The sequence below is a fragment of the Perna viridis genome, chromosome 13 (assembly GCF_037379345.1).
Source record: "Perna viridis isolate PV_CMFRI_1.1 ecotype Kerala chromosome 13, ASM3737934v1, whole genome shotgun sequence".
Classification (NCBI taxonomy): domain Eukaryota; kingdom Metazoa; phylum Mollusca; class Bivalvia; order Mytilida; family Mytilidae; genus Perna; species Perna viridis.
Window position 1 is genome coordinate 6,014,341 of NC_142457.1, and position 20,171 is coordinate 6,034,511.

Below are 20,171 nucleotides of genomic sequence, written 5' to 3' on the forward strand. Positions count from 1 at the left end.
AAGCGAAAAATTTTGGTTGTACCCTCCGCGGGACTCGAACTTGTACCGCTGTGACATCTATGACAACACCGCCAGCACTTAATCCAGCGCCCTAGACCACTCGGCCAGCTAGGCTATATAAAAATATAGTTTTCGCTGGCCGGGTCATTCCTCCTCGTAGAATTGATCTAGGGCTGTAACGTAGTACACGATATATGGTAGTACGGGATAGTTCATCTAGGTGATATTATGTAGGATAGAAGATCAAATTAATGATGCATGTCACAACAAATCAATATTATACAACGTCTCAGAATGTGAGTCTACTCGCTACACTGCTCCATTGGATCAAATTGATACAGGGAAAATAACGAAAACTTATAGAAGGGTATGAAAAATTCCCATCGATGTTAGAACTGTCAAATTTGCGGAGCAAAGTTTTGGTTGTTTCCTCCGCGGTACTCGAACTCGTACCGCTGTGACACCAATTGCAACACCGCCTGCACTTAGTCCAGCGCCCAAGACCACTCGGCCAGCTAGGCTATATTTTTTTTGTGTATTGGAAATAAGAAATGTCAAAATTGAGAGGATGAGAAGATATGTTTTATTCAGAAGGTCGTATCCAAAAAAAAAAAAACCAAAAAAAAAAAAAAAACCCCAAAAAAAAAAAACCAAAAAAAAAAACAAAAAACAAAAAAAAAAAAAAACAAAAAAAAGCACGAAATTAAAATCTTCTGAAATAAATACTAAACAATAAACTATATGTATATCACCTGTTTCTGTCTTGTTAACCGTCATTTCTTTTTCACATACAAAAAAATGAATTCTAGAGTATCCACAAAGAATATCATGCCAATTCCATACATTATGGCCACTGTTAAACACCATTGCTGTGCATAACTCATCTTGAAATCCATCAGGCTGAGGAAAATTGCGGGACGAACCTTCAAACCTAATGCATAGATGAAAAAAGTACATAAAAGAAAATTTTAATCGTTTAAACTAAATAAGTTTGCCTTGTGTTTAAAGGTGATAGTTATTTCATGTCTCTTTTCAGTATAAATTCGAAGTAGTTATATCGAAGATATATGAACTAAAGGGAAGTAAATCTTGTACAAAACAATGCAGGAAATACTCAATGAAAACTCACAAACAACAACTCAAACACTTAAACAACATAACACAAAATAGTTGGTAAATTAGTCAACCTATGCCGGAAATGCTAAATGAAACGCAAATGATGGTTTTCCCTTTGTGCTTGTCATTTACTGATTTAAAAACTATTGCAATCGTAAATTTGGGAAACTCTTCCTGATGATATTATCAAATGACATTAAGTTTATTATGGAAACCAAACAAATGGTTCAAAACCATATTACCATGCTGTGTAGACCATAGTTTCGCCATTTGTCCAGCGAAAATCTGTGAATAGTTTTGAGGAATTCTGTTTGAGTAGTCCTGTGTTAAAAAAAGTTTTTACAAATTTCAAATTTATTATTAGAGCAATTGGTTTGTTGGTCAACAGATCAATAAATAAATAGATATGAACACTCCATACTCAGGTGCTGAGGGGATGTTCCCAAAGATGGAAGGAAAGTTGACAATTCTGAATGAAAAGTCATCACGTTTGTCGTAAAGTTTAGTCAAGATAATACGTCATCTATATGGCGGAAGATGAGATTAAGAGATCTTGCTAAACGAAATTCTTTCTTTCCGATCAGATCAGCAATAAAGTCAGCCTCATAAGAGTGAAGGAATAGGTCAGCAAGTAGAGGAGCACAATTTGTTCCCATTGGAATGCTGAGCCTTTGTTGAAAAACGCAGCAACCACACTGGACAAATATGTTGCAGTATTTTGTAAACATATTCTTCTGTATATTTGGAAGATGATTTTGAATTGTTTTTCACAACTTATGAGGAATCTCTACCAAGAACTATATATTTGTATCTAGATGTACTATTTCTGGGGAAAAACAACGATGTATAATGTTTTCTTTAAGTCGAGATTTTAACTGAGTATGGGGAATAGAAGTATACAATGTTGGAAAATCATAGGTGTTAAAGCTATTATATTCTGATAATAGACTTGAACTGATTGTTTCCAAAAGATCTTTCGAATTTTTACGGATCAACATTGAATTATTATCACTACGGGAGTAACAAGTGTTGTGGTAACAACTTGATGGCAACAAGTCTGTATAATTATGAGGTAGGGTCAGAAACAGGAGTGTCAAGACTTGTTTTGTAAAGGGAGTGTAGTAGAGTTAGAGGTTAAGAGCTATGGAATAAAGTTTGGTTCTAATGTGATGAAGTCCGAGAGTTTTTGTATGAAAGAACACCATCTATGCAGACATCATGTTACTTAGGTGGGCTTGATTCCTCTCCCGTCTTTCATTTTTGTCAGATAAATTAATCACACTAATGTTATAATTATATTGGCTTGAAAGGTTTCCTATACTTTCGATGCTGTCCTTGCATTCGTAAGGTATTGCAGTACCTAGTCTGCTATACAATATTTGTTTACATTATATATGTGCGTTATTTAAACTCGTGTATGAAAACGTTCTTTAATTTCATGTAGTTTTACATGCATGAGGAAACACATGTTTAAAAATTGGTGCAAAATATTTGATTCATCATATAAAAAGACAAACACATTAAATACGTTTACAAATATGTATGTTCAGAAGTAAAATAATTAGTTCATGGAATTAGTATTTTAGGATTATTGCATGCATACTGGGAAATATTATACTGATTAGAATTACATATTGAACGAGTTAACGCAGGGTATGATTCCCCAGTATTCATGCAATAACCCTTTTATTTTATGGCAATACAATTAAGTTTCGCTTAAAATGAACTGTAGTTAGTGGATAACGTCACAAACCGCATTTGTAGTGCAATATGGAAATGTAATACACGCTGACGTTGTATTGCTTTCTATATTTGGGGAAAATATTATGCTGTACAATATTTGTTTACATGATAAATGTGTGTTAATTTGAACTCATGTATGAAAAGGTTATGTTCTTTAATTTCATGCGGAAACACATTTTTAAAATTCGGTCCAAAATATTTGATTCATCATATAAAAAGACAATGTGCAACTGCTAGAACAATTTAGTTTGTGAGTCAAGTAGTCTGGTTTGTTCCCAAATTATTCCTTTAAAGGCATTCAATCGTACAAAAAAACTTTTTTGTGCAAAAGGGGGCGATACAATACCACTTCATTTTTATAGTCTAAGCTCATATGACATGACATATCCTTAAGGTAAATAAAAATCAAATAAAAAAAAACACAAAACTACTTGTTTCAATTTGAATGCAATAAGAATAAAGAATAAGAAGTACTTGTACCTATATGAACCGAGAAATCTGTAGTAGATGTAGACGATACCAGATGTAGTAATATTGAAAAAATAAATTTCTGTTCGTCTTCAGAACCAATGACAACTAGGTGACTACCATCATTCTTACATTCTTTCTCTGCTCTATGATGATTAACATAAGAAATGTTACTAAACGTATAACAGCTCTGTTGAAACCAGTACTGACCTGGATTACAACCTAACAAAGGGATAAATACTTTCAAAACACATAAGCTATGCTATGGTTGATATATCTGAATACCTAGCTGTGACATATATTCCATCTGCAAGTCTTTGGTTATGGACAAATATTGTACCAGGAAACGTGGATTAAAAAGGACACTTTTGTTAACGATACACTTCAGTATAAAATTAGACAATCACAGTTTAAAATGTATCTTAGCAGATTAAAGTAAATAGGCAATCGTCCGGCGCATTGATTTACCTGTAACTTAACATTTGAATAATTAGTCAGATTTAAAAGAGAACGAAACTTTTACTTTCAACATTTTAATTTTTTGATGAGTTTATTTTTTTCACTTATTATTCTGATTTGTACTTACGTTCATTTGCAAAATTCTGGAACGGTTGGAATCCTTTAGTTTCGTACCGTCCGAAGAAACCTCTACCTGTTACGCCACTACCAATACTATATTCTATTTCCATTCTATGCCAACTTGATTTCAAAGTTTTATGAATTAATGTATTATAAATCCTACCGAGTGATTCACGCCTTTCCCCACTTTTATCCAGGTCGAAGATCTCTATAAAAGTGTCATTTCTAGTTAAACCAACTACATGCAGATCTATAATATATAATTCAATGTACTGACCAGGCTGTCCTTCTAGTTTCCATGTGTTAGACTCTGAAGTTGTCCAGATCGATGGATATAGGTAAGAACCAACGTAAGCTGACTTTAATTTGCACTCCATATGAACTGAACCGTCAAAGCCACATCCTGGATAATCTATAATTGTATGAAAACAACCCAAAATAATTAGCTCATAGTAACTGATAGGATATTATGATAATAAAACAGTAAAATTAAATAATAAAAAGGATGAAAAGCTGTGGGTAAATAGATATTAATGTTTCCATTCTTTCTGTCAGATCATGCAATTAAAATGGAAAACATATTTAGGGATACCGATTTATAATTTGGGCCATCTTTTCGATAGGCTTGATTTACTTAATGACAAATCAACATTGAACTATAAAAGTTACGTATCCCCATTCAATGAGGCTAAAACATCGCTAAACGTCTTAGTAATGTTGTGTTCAAATGTCTTGGTTAAGTATTGTACATTTTTAAATGACTTTTTTTCCAGATTTTTATTTCTTCATTAGAGTTAAGGTAGTTTGGTATAAACTCGAAAGGAAATACGGCATCTTTACCGACAGTTTCGTACTGAAGTTGAAACATTAACCCATCTGCTAGTTTATACTGGAAACACGTTGTGAGTATTATGTTTACATGGTGTTCTGAGGATATGAAGGAAGCATATCGATATTCCTTCTGGTCTTCATAAGTAATCATAATATTCTTATTAGTGCCAATATCGATAGCTAAATTATCTTTACAGTAACTTCGGTTGATATCTGTATTGCCTATCTGAAAAAAAGAATTAGTTTGTCTTCTTTAATAATCAAATGACTTGACAAATTTCATTAATATCGCCAAAGGAATAAATTACATTCAAACATTAGCTGATCGGACAGAAGTTACGTACTCTTTTGTATTTTTAGCTGATATATTGACTACAAATTTATTTTTTTACTGCAACCGTTCTATTTGAGCAGTCAAGATGCATTGACTTTATCTGTACAAGTGAAATCTGAATGTATTTATCTGTAATAAGTCACAAGAATTGCATTGCTTATAAGTTGCAAGGATGTCGGCCGCTAAAATAAATATAAAAAAATAACGTTGTTTTTTCTTGATTTAAACCCTCTTAGCATAGTCAGCACTTTCTGATTTTTATAATTATATTTTCGACAAATTCTATGATGCTTATACAAGTATGTTTTAAAGATTAACACCGTACATAACAGTTTAATATCTCATTTAATTATATAAAAGAAGATACCTGTCTCAGATACGGCATGGTAGCCGTTTCAGCAAGAGACACATATACTATTGTCACTTTTATATACTGTTTGTGTCCATCAAGTTTGAATCTCATTTTAATTCCTCTGGGGTAATTAGATGGAAACATAGGTGATAACAATGTACCACGTTCACTTCCAACATGTATTATTGACATGTTACTTAGTTCGGAGGTGATTTCTAGAAAGAACATTAAATAGTATTTAAATATTTAAAATGATAAATTAGTGGAAAGTCATTAATGTGCCCTCTAAATTTAAGTTTGAAGATTTAAGTGGCATTAATTTGTGAACATTTGCTACTAAAACAAACCATCAATGAATCAGTTTGTTACTGTATTTCGCTTTGAAAAAAACTGCTTTTAACGAAAGGATACAAACACAAATTACACGGAACGGAAATTAACACAACCAAACAAAAGAATACCCATACTCAGTTTTTCTCTGGATCACAAAAGTAGGTCGGAATCATCCTAGGCAAAGACGGTATAATGGTTTTAATCATTAAAGATATAATTTGTTTTCATTTGGATTGGGGTAAAAAATGCAATTTTTGAGTTTTGATGGGAACATATAAATATATATCCATTCTGGTCATAAACATATGTTTCCATATGTTTTGAAACATATGAAAACATGTTTCTATTTTCCTGTGTAACGTACAACATGAACATACAATGCTAATTCACGTGAAAAAAATCAAATATATTGACAAACTTATATAATAAAGTAAATGCATTTTATACATAGATATTACTGAACATATGAAGAAAAAAATTATTCGTACTTAATATTTCTTCTTCACAAACTCCGGTTCAAAATTTACCAAATAAGAAAAAAATCTCACGAAAAAAACCATAACGATACAGCATCCACATTTCAATTTTAAATTCATAGTGTTAAAACGAAATTATTTTTAAAAATTAACGGATCAGTGTGCTTTATACCTGCTAAACAAAGTCGTTCGGATACAACAGCACTGTCGCTTTCAACTGTTTTCCACAAATCTCTAAAATGTCTGTTATCCATTGAAATATTGACAAAGCAACAAATCTTAGTTTTGTTATCAAACGAATTTCCTATGTAACCATAACTGATAGTTTTATTCTGGCATTCTAACAATGATGCAGTGTCTTTCTCGCAAATGGTTTTAACTTTGTCACTTCCCTTAAATTTCAAGCCTTGAATACGTGCAAAACCTAAATCGACCAGACTTTTTTCGCCATTGCAATTTGAGCTTCGACTAGCTACAATAAAAGTTTAAAGGTTTAATATTCTATGAACTGATTTTTCAATACTGATGAAATTAAAAGACAGACGTTATTGTGTGTAGTTAAGTAAATGATGCATATTTAATGTTTTTTTCTTCGACATTTAATAATGCAGTACATTTAATTTAAATCTAAAAAAACAAGAAATTTGTACATTTTCTAAGCCTAACCCAATGAATGCACATTCTTGATCAAGTTGACATTCGTTTCATCTTTTACTAACCACCGGATGACGTCGTGTCAAATCATTAACTTTTCTCGAGTTTGCAAGATTCTTGCATTTTCTGAGAGGGCTGACTGTAGCGTCTAGGGTGACCTCAGAACGTTGGACGCTGTTTTGACCTCATTGCTTCAGGTGAAAACGTGTCATTATTCTGAGTAAATGATATAGATGTTTAAGCAAAACCATTCTTATTTGTAAAATCCATATGCAAATACATGTAGCTCTTAAATCCTTAAAAAAATTGTGTCAAATAAACATTTAGAATCACCTCCTGCATAAACAGTCAAAAGTGCCACAAATGAGATTCATATGGATTGAAACATATGATTATCATATGAATCGAGCGCCATATTTTTATTATATGACGCCTGTTATATTCGTATCGGGTTTATTATCATATGAATCGAGCGCGATATGTTTATCATATAATGCACTTTTGCCTGATATATTCGTACCGAGGTGCAAAAAGTAAAATTAATTTGCTCATTGAAATAAACTCCAAAACATACTGAACTAGAACTAGAGGTTATGGAATTCATCGACTCACTGTAGGCATACTTTTTACATTGACCTGCAGCCAACTAAAGAAACAGACGACTTTAACATCTGTTTTGCCGACTACCATTTACAATGTGGCTATATTCCATATCATTTAGAGTATAAGGTCTTTCAGCACAAACGATTTATTTAGAATTTCAATATAAAAACAATTAATTTTCTGGAAATAGCTCACTTGCACGGTTAAAGGCCGTGAGGTCTTTTATTCTGAAACGAATGAAAGTGTTTAGTAGGTCAATGAGTGCCAAGTCTACATCGGTTTTCAAAGACCCCGATGTAGCAAAAAACATTGTCTACTATACATGACAAGTATGTTGTCGTCCCAGCAGACAAAGCCCAAAACAACATTGTTTTTGTCTGCAAAACGTTTTGATTTTTGATTTGTTCCATTTCGTCCATAGGTGGACATAGGGCGACTACAGTTTCTCTCCATTCGCTTCGGTTTTGGGCGATGGTGTTACAATTCTTCCACGTTAGTCCTACTCTCTTCAGTTCAGAGTTCAAACCCCTCCTCCAGGTGTTCTTTGGTCTTCCTCTTTTTCTTTGCCCTTGGGGATTCCAATCTAAAGCTTGCTTTGTAGTGTTTTTATTGTTCTTCCTTAAAGTATGACCAATCCATTTCCATTTTCGGGTTCGAATGGTGTTTTCTATTGGTTGTTGTTTTGTTCTTTGCCAGAGTTTCTTGTTTGTTATTTTTTCTGGCCATCTGATATTCAGTATATTTCTTAGGCACTTGTTAACAAAGACTTGTATAGATTTCATGGTGTTTTCTGTTTCTCTCCAGGTCTCGCAACCATATAACAGGACAGACTTAACATTGCTGTTGAAAATTCTGATCTTAGTAGCCGTTCTCAGTGTTCTACTTTTCCATACTGGCTTTAGAATGGAAAAAGCCTGTAATGCTTTCATCTTTCTGGCTTGTACATCTTCGTCAGTGCCTCCAGTTGTACTCATGACACTTCAAAGGTACGTAAATTTATCTACATTCTCTATCTGTTGGTTATTTACCAATATTGGATCCATCTGGTTTTGTTGGATTCTCATGGCTTTGGTTTTGGCTGTGTTGATATACAATCCTGTTCTTTTAGCTGTTTCTTCGAGATGGTTGACCTGGTGTTGGGAATCTTGAAGACGATGCGATAGTGTGCATATGTCGTCTGCAAATTCGAGGTCTTCTAGACGAGATGTTAGTGTCCATTGTATACCATGAGGGTCGTTGTAAGCTGTTGTTGCTATCCAGTCGATGACTATGAGAAAGAGAAGGGGAGAGAGAATGCATCCTTGCCTTACGCCAGTTGTTACAGGGAAAGGATCCGTCAATGTACCAGCATGTATGACCTGACAAGAGAATTCTTCATACAGTAACTTAATCAACGAAATAATCTTAGGTGGAATCCCATAGTGTCCTAGAATGTTCCACAAGACCTGATGATCTATGCTGTCAAATGCTTTCTGGAAGTCAATAAAGTTTAGATATAGGGATGACTGCCATTCGATCGTTTGCTCAATAATTATTCTGAGTGTAGCAATCTGGTCGACACATGATCGTTCTTGTCTAAATCCAGCTTGTTCATCTCTCAGCTTGCTATCAATCTCTTCTTTCATTCTTTGTAAGATTATACTGCATAGGATTTTACTAGGAATGGACAAAAGAGTTATTCCTCTCCAGTTGTTGCAATTGGATTTGTCCCCCTATTTAGGTAGTTTTACCAAGAGTCCCTTTTGCCAGTCTTTTGGATTTTTTTCTTTTTCCCATATCTGGTTTAATAGCCCAAGAAGATATTGAATGGTAGTGTCATTCATGGACTTGAGGGCTTCTGGTGGTATGCCATCGATTCCCGCTGCTTTCCCATTCTTAATATGTTTTAGGGCTTTTCTTACTTCATTTTCGGTAATTCGGTAATTTTGTCAGTCTCTATGTTAAGTGTTGGACCTTCTTCAAGTATTGGTGGATTTGTTGGTGGTGGTCTGTTCAATACCTCACTAAAGTGTTCTTTCCATCTGTCAAGCTGATCTTCTAGCTTTGTGAGGGTATTGTTGTTTTTATCTTTGACTGGTAAATTTTCATTTTGAGAGATCTTTCCACTGAGTTGTCTTGTGATGTTATACAATGTTTTGATGTCTCCTTTTAAGCAGGCATTTTCAGCTTCTACTGCTAACTTTTCAGCATGGTTTCTTTTATCTCTTTTACAGCTTTTCTTCACTTCTCTGTCTTTTGCGCTGTAAAGGTCTTGCAGGTTTTTCTTTTGCTGTCTGGTTTTGGCACTCATCAACTTTTCTTTTATTTCCCTTCTTTCAGACATTGTATCCCATGTTTGATCTGACATCCATTTCTTTCTTTTCACTTGAATGAAACCAACTGTTTCTTCGCATGCCTCCAGAATGACTGTCTTTGTTGAGTTCTAGATGTCATCAATATCATTGTTCATTTCTTCGTTGTCAAGATCTAATAAAGTACTAAATCTGTTCCTGAGTGTAATTTGGAAGTTTTCTTTCACTTTCTGATCTTTAAACTTCTCAACATTAAACTTCCTTTTTGTAGTCTCTCTTTTCTTTGTTGTTAAAAGCTTGAGTTTAATTTTTCCAATTACAAGGTGGTTATCTGATGCTGCGTCTGCTCCACGTTTTGTTCGTACATCTCGTAATGAAGATCTCCATCGACGGCTTATTGTTATGTGGTGTATTTGGTTTTCAGTGTCTCCAGATGGTGAAATCCAGGTGGTTTTATGACAAAATTTATGTGGAAACCAAGTACCGCCAATTACTAGACTGTTTATAGCGCAAAAGTCAGCAAACATCTCTCCGTTCTCATTCATTTGCCCTATTCCATGTGGTCCTATCTCCCTTTCTCTACCTCCTCTGTCATCAACGTTTTACACCCAATGTTTATTATCAGAGGTAGACGTAGAAAATAATAGCAGTGATAAGACCTATACTGCAACCACACTCTCCAATGAAGAGATTGTGGAAAACCATAAATCTGTGCTTTCCTCTTTGGTCTCTCTACCAAAGACGATGATTGTGATTTGCCGTCTATGTACTGGATTCCTAAACTCAACAAGAATCAATACAAACAACGTTCCATAGCTGGATCTGCAAAGTGTACCACCAAACCTCTTTCAAAACTTTTTTAATTCTATACTCACATCTCTCAAAGAGGGCCTTCAGTCTTACCACAACACTTGTTACTCTTGTAGTGGTATTAATTTCATGTGGATCCTGAAATATTCAAAAGATCTTTTGGAGACAATCAGTTCAAGACTATTATCTGAATATAATAGCATTAAAACATATGATTTTTCAACATAGTATACTTCCATTGCCCATACTCAGTTAAAGTCCCGACTTAAAAACATTATACAATAATTGGTACACCTAGATACAAATATATAGTTCTTGGTAGAGATTCCTCATACAGTGTAAGTTATATCATATACAGAGGAAGATGTTTACAAAATGCTGCAATTTCTAATAGACAACATAATTATCCAGTGTGGTGGTCGTGATTTTCAACAAACAGTCGGCATTCCAATGGGAACAAATTGTGCTCCTTTACTAGCTGACCTATTCCTTCACTCTTATGAGGCTGACTTTATAGCTGATCTGATCCGAAAGAAAGAATATCGTTCGGCTAGATTCTTTAATCTCAGTTTCAGCTATATAGATGACGTATTGTCTTTAAACAATTCTAATGTTGGGGATTTGATACATCACATCTACCTCCAAAAAACTTGAGGTAAAGGATACTACAAACACTGTGAAGTCAGCCTCATATCTTGACCTAGACTTAGTAATTGATGGTAAGGGAAAATCATTGACCAGACTTTACGACGAACGTGATGACTTTTCATTCAAAATTGTCAATTTTACATTCATTTGTGGCAACATCCCTTCAGCATCTGCGTATGGACTGATAATATCACAACTCACACGTAATGGCAGAGCTTGCCGAAACTACGCAGACTTTTTGTATCGCGCTAACAAATGACTCTTAACAAATAGGCTTCAAGAACAGGGTTATGTTGCTACAAGATTGAAGTCATCACTACAGAAGTTTTATAGTCGTCGTCATGAACTCATGGATCGTTATGGTATATTCATCTGCACCATGAAAACTGATTTATTCAACGGGTTATAGTTTTCCTTTCCTCGTTTGTCCACCCGGACTTGACTTTTTATGAGCAACTCGGCGGATGTTTCTAGAAAAGCGGAGGACGTTTATCCTACCGGTTCACCTGGTCTCAGTTTTTAGTGGAGTCCGAGTTGCTCATTTGCTTCTGTTACTTTGTATGTATGATTTTAGTTACTTTATGTTCTTTGTTGTGTATGTCTGTTTTCCATGTCTGATCTTTGTTTCTGCATTGCATTCATTTAATTACCGCTATAACCTTGGTTCCCTTGATTACTCTTGTATATACAAAACGTTCTGGGACAAGACTCATCATTCCAATTGTTTATGTTTGCTGCCATGACTTGATCAACCTAAATGGAATTTTCGTCTGGACAGTCAAAAAGCTGCACTTATTTTATTATCTATATTTTTTGCATATATCTTCTTTTTTCGTGGACAACTTAGTGTGAAAAGACTTATTTAATGTTATGTGATTGAAGTCATCACTACAAAAGTTTTATGATCGTTATCATGAACTCGTGGATCGTAACGATGTATCCAACTGCGGCATGAAAACTAATTTGTTCAACGTGTCATAGTTTTCTTTACCTCTTTTTTCTAACCTGGACTTGACTCGGCGGGTGTTTCTAGAAAAGCAGAGGATTCTTACCCTACTGGTGCACCTGGTCCATGTTCCCAGTTTTGTGTAGAGTCCGAGTTGCTCATTTGCTTTTGTTACTTTGTATGTATTATTTTGGTTACCGCTAGAACCTGGGTTCCGTTGATTACATTTAATTAAATGCTTCAAAATAATTTCCTTATTCCCTTTCAATTTGAACATCGAATAACACTTACTATAGACTGGACATCCTACAAGTTCTACTTTCATACATGCTCGAGACTTATCTAAGTCGACAACATTAATCTTGATGTATCTAGCAACAAGAAGTTTCCAAAACCAGAACGTCTTAAAACTATTAACATTCACTTCTGCATTAACATTGAAAACCTACAATTAAAACAAAGAAAAAAACAATTTTTTTCTGGTCCATGTTGAACTATTTTCCTTTCATAATTAATAAACTGATTATTATACTATAGTTTATCTATTTTAACAACTCAAAATTACCTTTGGACGTCCATTTTCCTCACTGTAGAAGGACAAGTTATTTTTCATGACACCGTACTCAACGGTAAACTTGTTGATTAAACCTGATTTTTCTTGTTGAAACCAACCATACAGTATTACTGCCTGGACTTTTGTGGAGACAATCAAATCTATCTGTAATACCCGATTAAACCAAATTACTAATCATTTTGTAAATACGTTTTTGCTAATATCGTATAACATACTGAAGGAGGTAGATCTAAGGTAAGGGGCACAAATCTTACAAATCACTTGAATGTTTGTATTCAGCATTTTGCATCAATCTTATGTAAGCATCAAAGTATTTTGGATTGATTTCATTCTGTTTCGTAGTGAAATTGAATATGATACAAAAATACCATTGATTTCAAGAGTCATGTCCCTTACCCTAGGTCTACCTCCTTAAATATCAATCTTAAATTATGTACTTTAAGTTTAAAATGCTGAATATATGTTTTTTTAGCGAATTATATCGTTTTATTAGAACTATATACATAGGATAATTGATAATTAGAAAAAATCAGCACTCTACGGGAGGTGCTCGCAACTGCAAATATATTCCCTTTACTGGTAGGTTTTAATCACATCTTCACATGAGGATTTTAGAATTAGACAGAGTCATATTTCATTTCTTAAAACAAGTCACTGATATGTGATTATCAAGTTATGTATTAATGAAAGTTTTGATCTCGAACATTCCATATACAGTCAAACCTGTGTTAACGACCACCTGTATTCAGCGACCACCTGTTTTATGCGACCTAATTTACGTCCCCCAATTCATTTTTCTATTATTTTTAACTGTATTAAGCGACTCCCTGCGTAACGCGACTAGCGACCGTATTATTCATGTCTAAATGGTTAAAAAACCTGACTTACGCGACCTTCTGATTTTAGCGGAAGTGTTCGAAAACCGGAAGTAAAGTAATTTTAAAACAAAAAATTCCGTCAAAGTTACAAAAATATCCGGAAACTCGCGGAAATAAATACTGACGTATGAATAACAATCAGTTGAAAACAGTTTACATTAGATAAGAAAATGGCGACGAAAAGAAAAGTTTTAACGTTAGAACAAAAAGTAGAGGCAATTAAATTGTTGGACAATGGAAGTCCAGCATATAAAGTAGCTGAAAGTTTTGGAGTAGGAAAAACACAGATTCAAAACTTGCGAAAGCGTAAAGCTGAAGTTCTCGAAGATTTGGAGAAAAACATAGCGGGCTCATCAAAACGGAAAAGACATTAGACCGGCAACGAAGATATAAATGACTTATGTTTGGAGTTTTTTTTTTAAAGATGCCGTCAGTAGAAGAATTAATGTGACAGGACCACTTCTAAAAGAAAAGGCATTACGATTTGCAGAGGATTTAGGGATTACATGTACTACATTTAAAGCATCTAATGGTTGGTTAGAATCCTTTCTTAAAAGAAACAACATCAAATTTGGAACAATGAGTGGAGAACGAGGGGACGTGGACAACGAGACTGTGAATAAGTGAAAAAAGAAACTTCCTACACTTTGTGAAGGTTTTCTACCAAAGGATATATTTAATATGGATGAAACCGGACTTTTTTTATAAGGACACAAGCAAAAAAACTTTTCATTTTAGTGGTGAGGATTGTGCAGGAGGTAAGCAGTCCAAGGAGAGTATTACTGTTGCCTTGTGCTCGAGCATTTTAAAATTATTTTCCATCATTTCCATATTATTCACTTTTTGAAACTTTGTAAAATTATATAAGAGTAATCAAGAAAACCGACGTTATAGCGGTAATAAAAAAAAATGCAAACCAGGGACAAAGACCAGACATGATAAAAGACATACACAACAAAGAACATAAAGTAACTAAAATCATACATACAAAGTAACAAAAGCAAATTTGCAACTCGGACTCCACAAAAAACAGGTTCACCGGTAAGGTACGAGTGCTATGCTTTTCTAGGAACACCCGCCGAGTTGCTCATAAAAAGTCAAGTCCGGGGTAGAAAAACTATGACACCTTGAACAAGTCAGTTTTTATGCCGCAGATAGATACATCGTAACGATCCATGAGTTCATGATGACGACCATAAAACTTCTGTGTGATGACTTCAATCTTGTAGCAACATAAAACTGTTTCAAAAGATTATTTAATAGAATAACAGCGTGATACAAAAAATTCTGCGTTGTTTCGGTAAACTCTAGAAAACGTATGAGTTGTGATATTAACACTCCATACGTAGATTCTGAAGGATGATGCCACAGATGAAAGGAAAGTTGACAATTTTTAATGAAACGTCATCACGTTTAATGTAAAGTTTGGTCAATAGTGTTCGTTTACCATCGATTTCTCAGTGTAGGTCAAGATATGAGATTGACTTCACAGTGTAGTATCCTTTATCTCAAGTTCTTTGGAGGTAGATGCGAGGTATCAAATCCCCAAAATTAGGATTGTTTAAAGACAATACGTCATCTATATAGCGGAAACGGACGGGGATAATAGGATCTAGCTAAACGATATTTATTCTTTTGAATCAGATCAGCTATAAAGTTAGCCTCATCAGATGGAAAGAATAGGTTAGCAAGTAGAGGAACACAATTTGTTCACATTGGAATAGTTGTAAAACATATGTCTAACCAATCGAAATCTACAAAAGTACTTTTGGATAATTTCAAATATCTAATTATTAATCTTTTTATGTAAACTAAATAATAAGTTTGATTAATGACACATTTGCTTTCTTGGTTTTACCTTACTTGATTTCTTATTTTTCATATATACCATTAACCAGGGTTTTATATCATTTTCATGAGAGCACCATCCTTGTCTTCCAAACAGAGCCCTGATAAATCGAATGTCTCTTTGATTTGAAGACGTGACCAACTGGTATTCTTTGATATCACCAGTAATCATTCCTAAATGTTTCCCACACCCAGTTCCTAAATATATATGAATTTTCCTGATATATAATACTAGTGTAGTATAGACGTTAAAAAGTAAGCGTTTGTAGTGCAATACATTAAACTGTTAGTGATATATCAAATCGATGGTTGAATTATATAAATTAAACGTATTTTCAATACATATCTTCAGATTGTGGGTGTTTTTGTTTGGCTTATTTTTTTTCATGTTTTTATGTTTTTTCTTGCTTTGTTTTTGACTTTAGATTTTAAAGTCAGATGTCTGTGTTCTTCTTTACAATAAAGGATTTGATAGTAAATTTTAAACTCTGTACATGACAAAAATACTTTTTGAAGCATTTCTATTCAAGCTTAATAAATATTGATTGTATATCTTACCTGAGCCGTACACGTCGATGTCAGACACAACTAGAAAAGTTGTTTGGCCAATATTCTCGATGACTAATGTTACATATTGTCCAGTAATTGGGCGACGACACGCACATTTGTTGATAGGCCTGTCATTTAGATTTAGTTTACAAAAGTTACATGTCTTAGCCCCTCTATTGAAAAAGTCCCACTGTTCCATACTAATGTACACTAACACGTATTCGTCTTTCGCTGGCAAGACTAACCAATAATTTAAAAACAAATAATAAATGAAAAAAAATGAGATTTGCATTCGCATTAATCTGTGCTATGTTTAGCATTTGTATTTCTTGCAAAAGAATGGTTTCAACTTTACAGTTTCAGTACAAAGCTGTATTGATCGTACATCGTAGAATACTAACTACGACCTTTCCCTATTTTTTCAGCTGTGTTTGAAAATGAAAGTATTAACTATATAAATATCAGTGATTTACAGAATTTTCCTGGTGTAAAAAATTTCGATAATTCACACTGTGAATTAATTTCAGTAATATCACTATTAAGTTTATTCCCGCAAAAACGTCACAAAACGCCACGACACAAATATCAATCCGCCGTTCACAAATTTTAAAATCTATGTTGAAAATAGCAACCAAAAATGGCGAAAATTTATATATTAAATGTGATAACATATTGGTTATCGTGAATAATAAGAAAGCGAATTAAGATTATCATATTTTTATCCAGTTTTTCCAATAAATTATCCTATTATTCTTAATATGCAGTAAACTCCGATTAATGTTAAAGTTTTTGTGATTATTATTGAGAATTGTATTGTATTTCAATAGTACATACAATACCAATTGCTGGAAACCCCATAAACTTTTACAAACTGTTGTAGGTCTATCTGAATCCATGGTCTATGCACACTGTATAGACGAAATCTCGTAAGACCGAAGTCGTAAACAACTAATAAAACAAATATTAAAAAATGTTAATTTTGTCTTTGGTAGTTTTTTTTTTATTTTCATTTGTACAAACAAGGTAAAATTTGTAGCCTGGTGTTTTTATTCAAAGGATTTGGTTGGTTTCCCGTACATTTTTGTAATGACATTGTATTTTTTTCAGATAATTGAGTAATGCCGGTCATTTAACCAGTTAGAAGTGTGAATCGATCTTGTGGAAATTCAAAAGAAGGCACATATATGCTACTGAATTTAAACATCATATGATGCTTTCTGTATTTGATCTCTGCATTGTTGGATTTTCTCAATAATTTTCAATTATTTTTTTTAGAAAATGACCTCTAAGACAGTGTTATTCCTTGCTGTTATGTGTTATGGGCATGGCAAGATCATTACTTTTGTCTTAATTAATCCATTTACAATTTCTGAACTTGCGAAAACCAAACTCCGACACATAATGTTGAAAACAATATTTCTCAGCATATTCTAGATATTTTCCTTCGCGGTGGCTTCCGGTTGTCCAACTTTGTAGTGCTTTAATACATGAGTAGGTTTCTCTCAAATTTTGAAATGAATTTTTTTTTATCTTAAACACTTTTTAAGGGTTGACTTTCAAAACCTTGCAAAATATTTTAATAATACCGACTTGGAAATTTTTGGTCATTTAAGTTCACATGTTTGTTACACAAAACTCGCATAATTAATAGCATTGTTTGTTAGAACGAAAGCGTAACACTTCGAAATAATATATACAAAGCAACAGAATTAGCAACACGGACTCCAATAAAACTGGGAGCATGGATCAGGTGCACTGGTAAGGATAGCGTGCTTGCTCTGCTTTTCTTCGTCTGAATATAGCTGAAATATTGCTGCTCGGACGTTAAACCCCAACAAACAACAAACAAACTCTGCTTTTCTAGAAACAACTGCCAAGTTGCTCATATAAAGTCAATTTCGGGGTGAATGAAAGAGCAAAAAGAAAACTATGACACGTTGAATAAATCAGTTTTTATGATGCAGATGGATACACGTAACGATGTACGAGTTCATGATGACGACCATAAAACTTCTGTAATGATGACATCAATCTTGTAGCAATATAACCCTATTCCAGAAGCCTAATTTTAAGAATCTAGCGCAATACAAAATTTTTGCGTACGTTTAACGTCCAGCTCAGGCAAAACGTATGGGTTGTGATTTGACGCATGTGCTGAAAGGATGATGTCACAGGTGAAAAGAATTTTGACAATACTGAATGTAAAGTCATCACGTTTGTCGTAAAATTTGGTCAATAGTTTTCCTTTATCATCGATCTTTAAGTGTAGGTGAAGATACGAGGCTGACTTCACAGTCTGTAGTGTCCTTTAAAAGATCTAGCGAGACGATGGTCTTTCCTTCGGATCAGATCAGCTATAAAGTTAGGCTCAAAAGAGTGAAGGAATAGGTCAGCAAGTAGATGAGCACAATTTGTTCTCATTGGAAAGCCTACCTTTTGTTAAAAAACGCGTCCACCAAACTGGACATATATGTTGTCGATCAAAAATTCTAGCATTTTGAAAACATCATCTTCGGTATATTTAGAAGATAGTTTTGAATTATTTTTTTACAAAGTATGAGGAATCTCTACAAAAAAAAACTACATTAATGTATCTAGGTGTACCGTCTATAATGCTGATTTGAATTGACAGCATAAAATACCCAAGAGACGTTTATTGAAAATGAATTTATTTATAACTGTTAAATTTCGTTCATATTTTTTTAGAATAAAAGAAATAAAATTGCACACATCTAAAGAAGTAATCAGACCAGGCATAAACAGAAAACAGAAACGAAACGACAAAACGAAACGTTTCGTCATTAAGATTCTAAGCGTGTAAATTGCAAGGAAAGTCATGTAATATCATAAATTACAAAATAGTATTAAATAACGCATATTCATATTCAAGAAATGGTGTTTTGTATTTAAAAATTAAGGTGTAAATTACAACTCAATAAAATAATGAATAAGGGTGGGTGGCACATGATGGGTTCCAAATTGTGATTGAATTTGCTTTTTAAATGTTCATTTAAAATGGTGAATTTAAATTATTTGAAATACCACTTAGTTAAACTTGTACTACCAATTTGATTGGTGAACATTTTTAATTTGTAATTGTTTATGAATTATCTCCCTTTTTCCTGCATATTCATATTCAAGAAATGGTGTTTTGTATTTAAAAATTAAGGTGTAAATTACAACTCAATAAAATAATGAATAAGGGTGGGTGGCACATGATGGGTTCCAAATTGTGATTGAATTTGCTTTTTAAATGTTCATTTAAAATGGTGAATTTAAATTATTTGAAATACCACTTAGTTAAACTTGTACTACCAATTTGATTGGTGAACATTTTTAATTTGTAATTGTTTATGAATTATCTCCCTTTTTCCTGCTTTTCCTTTGTAAACATGCCTTAAAATAGTAGAAAGGTATAAGTCTAAAGATGATTTCTTTTAATTGAACAAGTTAAAATAATTAATGTATGTTTTTTAATGATTACTCTCTTTCATAAAAACATTTTGCAAGAAATACCGAGTATTGCATGCAAGGCTTACGATAAACGGTCAGTCAAACCGGAATAGGTATAAAACCGACCCACAGGCCGGCATAAATGGGTCAAGGAAGTAAATTCAAAGTGGAAGTAGTCTAGAAATTGATCTAAAATTAAAATATATCATTCCACAACCTGAAAAAAAGTATCTAGGTCCGCTACGCTGAACTAATAAGGGAAACCGTTTACCTATCCTATCTACCACCTTTAAGCAATTTTCCCTTTTTCAATGCCTTTACCAACTTAAAGCCATGCTCGGTTGTAGGCTGTGCCTAACTCATATTATTCATGAATTATTGATCTAACATGAGTCACAACCCTGACTTACTCATAAAGCATCTTAAGTTTAAGAAGTTATAATTCAATTTTATTCTGTTCTTATATCGTATGGGAAGTCACCATTATTGAAAGGAGTTTATAACAGACTCATTTTAAGATATTCATTTGTCCCTAATCAGAATTAAATTTACAATAATAGTTAGAAACTAGTTTTTGAGACGCTTTTCACTGTTATTACATGTAAATGACCAAACCTAATCAGCAAACAATAATGTACAATATAATATTACTAAATGTGTTTGTTTGTACCACTTGAGCGAACAT

At 33.5% G+C, this 20,171-nt stretch overlaps 1 protein-coding gene across 5 annotated transcripts in view; it reads right to left on the bottom strand.

Annotated features, from left to right (window-relative positions):
• Positions 1–20,171, bottom strand: part of LOC148599368 (uncharacterized) — a 66,202-nt gene that overhangs the window by 28,376 nt on the left and 17,655 nt on the right. For all 5 annotated transcript variants that reach the window (XR_015917600.1, XR_015917599.1, XM_088557083.1 and 2 more), the window contains exons 7-18: positions 16,868–16,981; positions 16,043–16,273; positions 15,525–15,682; positions 12,750–12,902; positions 12,476–12,629; positions 6,405–6,704; positions 5,439–5,638; positions 4,747–4,963; positions 3,914–4,318; positions 3,340–3,549; positions 1,359–1,437; positions 753–931 (exon numbers count right to left, since the gene is read on the bottom strand). Coding sequence is in view for 3 of the 5 variants with exons in the window: in XM_088557083.1 (XP_088413209.1) it covers positions 753–931; positions 1,359–1,437; positions 3,340–3,549; positions 3,914–4,318; positions 4,747–4,963; positions 5,439–5,638; positions 6,405–6,704; positions 12,476–12,629; positions 12,750–12,902; positions 15,525–15,682; positions 16,043–16,273; positions 16,868–16,981 (2,400 nt within the window). In the remaining 2 variants the exon portion in view is untranslated. The remainder of the gene's footprint in view (positions 1–752; positions 932–1,358; positions 1,438–3,339; positions 3,550–3,913; positions 4,319–4,746; positions 4,964–5,438; positions 5,639–6,404; positions 6,705–12,475; positions 12,630–12,749; positions 12,903–15,524; positions 15,683–16,042; positions 16,274–16,867; positions 16,982–20,171) is intronic.